This window comes from Xenopus tropicalis, chromosome 2 (assembly GCF_000004195.4).
Source record: "Xenopus tropicalis strain Nigerian chromosome 2, UCB_Xtro_10.0, whole genome shotgun sequence".
NCBI classification, from domain to species: Eukaryota; Metazoa; Chordata; class Amphibia; order Anura; family Pipidae; genus Xenopus; species Xenopus tropicalis.
The window spans coordinates 179,090,162-179,096,161 of NC_030678.2; the positions used below are offsets into that span (position 1 = coordinate 179,090,162).

The 6,000-nt window shown below is 56.9% G+C and overlaps 1 protein-coding gene across 3 annotated transcripts; it reads right to left on the bottom strand.

Annotated features, from left to right (window-relative positions):
* Nucleotides 1-812: 812 nt before the first annotated feature.
* lrtomt (leucine rich transmembrane and O-methyltransferase domain containing) lies at nt 813-5,041 on the bottom strand. Of its 3 annotated transcripts, none has more exons than XM_012956647.3 (5): nt 4,807-5,041; nt 3,114-3,214; nt 2,767-2,972; nt 1,683-1,831; nt 813-1,515 (listed from the first exon to the last, which is right to left on the bottom strand). In XM_012956647.3, exons 2-5 carry the CDS (start codon nt 3,190-3,192, stop codon nt 1,377-1,379), a joined length of 573 nt encoding a protein of 190 aa, XP_012812101.1. In that variant the 5' UTR covers nt 3,193-3,214; nt 4,807-5,041; the 3' UTR covers nt 813-1,376. The 3 variants fall into 3 exon arrangements, with proteins under 3 accessions (XP_012812101.1, NP_989055.1, XP_012812100.1); NM_203724.1 differs by having other exon boundaries at nt 4,803-4,916; XM_012956646.3 differs by lacking the exon at nt 4,807-5,041 and adding an exon at nt 4,397-4,704.
* Nucleotides 5,042-6,000: the final 959 nt, after the last annotated feature.

Sequence of the window (6,000 nt, forward strand, 5' to 3'; positions counted from 1 at the left end):
CATAGGACAGGCAGAATATGGCACACACAGGCAGCATAGGACAGGCAGAGTATGGCACACACAGGCAGCATAGGGCAGGCAGAGTATGGCACACACAGGCAGCATAGGGCAGGCAGAGTATGGCACACACAGGCAGCATAGGGCAGGCAGAGTATGGCACACACAGGCAGGGGTAGGGCAGGCAGAGTATGGCACACACAGGCAGGGGTAGGGCAGGCAGAGTATGGCACACACAGGCAGGGGTAGGGCAGGCAGAGTATGGCACACACAGGCAGGGGTAGGGCAGGCAGAGTATGGCACACACAGGCAGGGGTAGGGCAGGCAGAGTATGGCACACACAGGCAGGGGTAGGGCAGGCAGAGTATGGCACACACAGGCAGGGTAGGGCAGGCAGAGTATGGCACACACAGGCAGGGTAGGGCAGGCAGAGTATGGCACACACAGGCAGGGTAGGGCAGGCAGAGTATGGCACACACAGGCAGGGTAGGGCAGGCAGAGTATGGCACACACAGGCAGGGTAGGGCAGGCAGGGTATGGCACACACAGGCAGGGTAGGGCAGGCAGAGTATGGCACACACAGGCAGGGTAGGGCAGGCAGAGTATGGCACACACAGGCAGGGTAGGGCAGGCAGAGTATGGCACACACAGGCAGGGTAGGGCAGGCAGGGTAGGGCACACACAGGCAGTACATACAGTGATACAATGCTGGCACTGCTGATGTTACATCCCAGGGGGATTGTGGGATACGCTACAATGCAGGGACGACTCTGCCCTTTAAGACACAATTGTATGAAATTATGAGCATAATTGGGTTCCATTCTCAAGGAATATTTATTTACAGACAAGACGTTCCCTACTCAGATATCAGCCGTCCTACAGCCCAGGTGATACAAGGGGGGGTTAAACCCGACCCAAAAAGGGGGCATCTATTTTGTGCCAAAGCGTTTGATACCGCGCCCCACATATTACTGTTTTCTAAACTCAGGGCTGTCGGTCTAAGCGATGTTGGCACATGGGTAGGGAACTGGCACAGGGTCGGGTACAGGGGGTGGGGGTCACTGGTACATTCTCTACTTAGTGGGTCCCCCAGGGTTCTGTATTGGGGCCACTTCTATTTCCCCCCTGTGGATCAGTAGAAGTTGGGCAGGGCCATAGACATAAAGGGTTAAACCCGATGGCACAGGGGCATTTACCCCCCTTACTCACTGTGTTACACTACCGGTGCTGGTGCTTCTCAACATATTGTTTGTGGATCAGAACCTCAGTGCTAAGAAGCTTTGGGAACAATAGAAAGTAAAGGGGGGGGGCACAAAGGCCATTGGCTGTTCCAGAGATCGGAAGCGTTTCCCTGCGGCGAGGGCACAGACGCACTGGGCCTATTCATCTTTATTCCTTCTCAGGCGCCGCGGCTTCATGTTCATGCGCCTCCAGACGTCGGCGGTGACACGGTCTTGCTTGGTGACAGCGCTGAAATCCAATGTCTTCAGCTGCGGCAGCACAGAGAGGATGTAGCACCTGTAAGAGATAAAGGAGTAATATCAGCGCAGGGGGCGGAGCCATGACACAGTACTGCCCCTTTATACTACTCTATACACAGGCAATGTGCCCCGTTTGTCTAATGGCAGATAGGGCCTGGGCACAATGGGCAAACAGCGCCTCCACCTGTGCCAGGGTGGCACTACCTGTAGCCTCGCTCTCCCTCGATTGGGTTGCCGTGCAGGGTCAGGCTCTTCAGGTTGGGCAAGGCGGCCAGTTTATCCACCTGGGACAGTTGCCTGATGCTGTTGCTATGGAGATTGAGGACGCTGAGGTTTCGGTATTTGGGCAGGACCTGCAGTGACACGAGGCAAGTATTAGGCACTGGATTAGATCCCCATTCCCCATACAGGCACAGCTGCACGGCTGAACTGCAGCTTTCCCACAACCCTATAATATCCCACAGACACTGGGCCCCCCGGTATACAAGCTGCCGGGCCCCCCGGTATACAAGCTGCCGGGCCCCCCGGTATACAAGCTGCCGGGCCCCCCGGTATACAAGCTGCCGGGCCCCCCATATAGAAGCTGCCGGGCCCCCCATATAGAAGCTGCCGGGCCCCCCGGTATACAAGCTGCCGGGCCCCCCGGTATACAAGCTGCCGGGCCCCTCGGTATACAAGCTGCCGGGCCCCCCCGTATAGAAGCTGCCGGGCCCCCCCGTATAGAAGCTGCCGGGCCCCCCGTATACAAGCTGCCGGGCCCCCCGTATACAAGCTGCCGGGCCCCCCGTATACAAGCTGCCGGGCCCCCCGTATACAAGCTGCCGGGCCCCCCGTATACAAGCTGCCGGGCCCCCCGTATACAAGCTGCCGGGCCCCCCGTATACAAGCTGCCGGGCCCCCGTATACAAGCTGCCGGGCCCCCGTATACAAGCTGCCGGGCCCCCCGTATACAAGCTGCCGGGCCCCCCGTATACAAGCTGCCGGGCCCCCCGTATACAAGCTGCCGGGCCCCCCGTATACAAGCTGCCGGGCCCCCCGTATACAAGCTGCCGGGCCCCCCGTATACAAGCTGCCGGGCCCCCCGTATACAAGCTGCCGGGCCCCCCGTATACAAGCTGCCGGGCCCCCCGTATACAAGCTGCCGGGCCCCCCGTATAGAAGCTGCCGGGCCCCCCGTATACAAGCTGCCGGGCCCCCCGTATACAAGCTGCCGGGCCCCCCGTATAGAAGCCTGGTAACCAATTTACAGCTTCGACTCCCTTTGGCCCCAGGGTGCCCCCAGACTTACAGAGTCAATGGTGGACAGATCATTAAAGGACAAGTCAATCCAGCGGAGTTGGGGGGGGTCACTCAGCAGCTTTTCTGCCGTCTCCCCGAAGCCTTTGAGGTCGGTCAGGGTGTTGTTGTTGAGGCGCAGAGCTTGGCTCAGGAGCTTGCCATTCTCACAGCGCTTGAGGGGCCTCACCCCCAGCCTGGGCTCTTCCAGCAGCACATCTGTGGGGAGCAGCAGAGCTATAACCCTCACTATGCATTCCTATGGGAGGTGCAGTCCAACTACAGCTGCTGGGTCTAGTTACCCCTTTATAGCCAGACAGTGTGTAATTAACATGGTGCAATTGCCCCCCCCCCACCTACCTTCCACTGAGTTGATGCATTTGAAGGAGAAATCCACAGGGGCCCCGGGGACCGGGGGGTTGGAAAGTCTTCTGTCCATCGCTGGGTTTCTATGGCCGCGCCTATGAGCAGTGAGAGGGGCAATTAGGGTTGTTATTCTATGGGCGTGCCTATGAGCAGTGAGAGGGGCAATTAGGGTTGTTATTCTATGGGCGTGCCTATGAGCAGTGAGAGGGGCAATTAGGGTTGTTATTCTATGGCCGCGCCTATGAGCAGTGAGAGGGGCAATTAGGGTTGTTATTCTATGGCCGGGCCTATGAGCAGTGAGAGGGGCAATTAGGGTTGTTATTCTATGGCCGCGCCTATGAGCAGTGAGAGGGGCAATTAGGGTTGTTATTCTATGGCCGCGCCTATGAGCAGTGAGAGGGGCAATTAGGGTTGTTATTCTATGGCCGCGCCTATGAGCAGTGAGAGGGGCAATTAGGGTTGTTATTCTATGGCCGCGCCTATGAGCAGTGAGAGGGGCAATTAGGGTTGTTATTCTATGGCCGCGCCTATGAGCAGTGAGAGGGGCAATTAGGGTTGTTATTCTATGGCCGGGCCTATGAGCAGTGAGAGGGGCAATTAGGGTTGTTATTCTATGGCCGCGCCTATGAGCAGTGAGAGGGGCAATTAGGGTTGTTATTCTATGGCCGCGCCTATGAGCAGTGAGAGGGGCAATTAGGGTTGTTATTCTATGGCCGCGCCTATGAGCAGTGAGAGGGGCAATTAGGGTTGTTATTCTATGGCCGCGCCTATGAGCAGTGAGAGGGGCAATTAGGGTTGTTATTCTATGGCCGGGCCTATGAGCAGTGAGAGGGGCAATTAGGGTTGTTATTCTATGGCCTGGCCTATGAGCAGTGAGAGGGGCAATTAGGGTTGTTATTCTATGGCCGGGCCTATGAGCAGTGAGAGGGGCAATTAGGGTTGTTATTCTATGGCCTGGCCTATGAGCAGTGAGAGGGGCAATTAGGGTTGTTATTCTATGGCCGGGCCTATGAGCAGTGAGAGGGGCAATTAGGGTTGTTATTCTATGGCCGCGCCTATGAGCAGTGAGAGGGGCAATTAGGGTTGTTATTCTATGGCCTGGGGGGCCAGGGGGCCAAGTCTGCACCACAAACTGCTCAGATGGGAATGGGATCCTATTGGCCATGGTGCCCAAGGTTGGGAGGGGCCAGTAGGGCAATGCCAGTCTCCCATGGGCACAGAGACGGACACCCTCAGGCATAACTACCCCCCCATATACCCCCAGTCCCTCTCTGTACCTGCCCATGGGGGGGGCACTGGTTCTTATACGGAGACACATTCCGGTATTCGGATCAGTCGGACCCAGTAACCACTACCCCTGTAGTACAGCCGTGTATTTGCCCCGCCGGTAGCTGAAGGGGCATTTAGCCTTTATATCTGTATGTAACTCCCTGCGCCCCCATAAGCCTCCAGGCTGGGAGTTACACCCCACTAATACCGGCCCCACACTGCATGCAGCTTGGGTTGCTAGGGACTGTGCCTATAGCAACTAACATCACTGTGAGAGTAACCCGTACATTTTATACTGTCTCTTTTTAAAGATAACTCAGCCCCAACCAAGATGGCGCCAAACACCGTAACCATAGTTACCAGACGCGATTACCCAGCGGACGGGCCCCTAGCCCATGAGATTGAGCTCATTACCCGCCTCTGTATTGCGTCTCCCCGATGCGTCTGTGCGCGCTGCGATCTGTAGCTGCGGCTGCCGGAGACGCCAGAGTCCCGCAAAGCAGGAAAGCGCCGCAGTTTCAACTCGTCTCCATAGCAACCGGAACAGGAAACCCGACTGACAAATCAGCGTGCCGGCTTTCTAGTCACATGGTTTCAATAGCAGCCAATTACGAGAGCGTATTTCTAACACATGGTACAAGCAACTCTCGGCTTAACCCAGGCAATTGAGGGAAACCTTCAACTAGAAAAGCCCGCCCCGCCCACCCTGAACTGTCATTGGCCGAGCGATAAGAAGGGGGCCGGGCCCGGGTCCTGCTTTCCCTGAGAGACTTTCAGTCTGGCTGTATTGTGTGACACCCCCCCTAGGGGTCTGGCAGTGGTAGGGTCTGGCTGTATTGTGTGACCCCCCCCAGGGGTCTGGCAGTGGTAGGGTCTGGCTGTATTGTGTGACACCCCCCCCCTAGGGGTCTGGCAGTGGTAGGGTCTGGCTGTATTGTGTGACCCCCCCCCCAGGGGTCTGGCAGTGGTAGGGTCTGGCTGTATTGTGTGACCCCCCCCCCCCCCCCCAGGGGTCTGGCAGTGGTAGGGTCTGGCTGTATTGTGTGACCCCCCCCCCCCTCAGGGGTCTGGCAGTGGTAGGGTCTGGCTGTATTGTGTGACCCCCCCCCCCCCAGGGGTCTGGCAGTGGTAGGGTCTGGCTGTATTGTGTGACCCCCCCCCCCCTCAGGGGTCTGGCAGTGGTAGGGTCTGGCTGTATTGTGTGACCCCCCCCCCCCCCCCCAGGGGTCTGGCAGTGGTAGGGTCTGGCTGTATTGTGTGACCCCCCCCAGGGGTCTGGCGGGAAAGGGGATGACTAACTTTAGGCCCACCAGTTGTAGTTAAACTGCACCTCCCATAGGAATGCATAGTGAGGGCTATAGTAGGAGTTGCTACTAGTAGCACAGTGTGTCTTCACCCTTAATCAGGCAGGTCTTGATTGACAGGCAGGTCTAATACAGCCTTTGGTGGGGGGGGGGGGGTTCCCACTGAGAGAAAGGTATGTTAGTGTGGGGGCTGTACAAAGTCATTTTACAGATTAAAAAAAAAAGTTACTTATTCTTTAATGTCAGGAGTGGTAGAGATTAACTATTGAGTTTCAGTGTGCCCAAGCTTGTATTAAATTTCATGATAG

Excerpts from the sequence above, each read along its gene's own strand:
- lrtomt (XM_012956646.3), bottom strand. The coding sequence starts at position 4,437 with ATGTGTCTCCGTATAAGAACCAGTGCCCCCCCCATGGGCAG. Across the intron at positions 3,215-4,396 it reads AGTGCCCCCCCCATGGGCAG|GCGCGGCCATAGAAACCCAG; the intron begins GTACAGAGAGGG and ends CACTGCTCATAG. Across the intron at positions 1,832-2,766 it reads ATCTGTCCACCATTGACTCT|GTCCTGCCCAAATACCGAAA; the intron begins GTAAGTCTGGGG and ends GTGTCACTGCAG.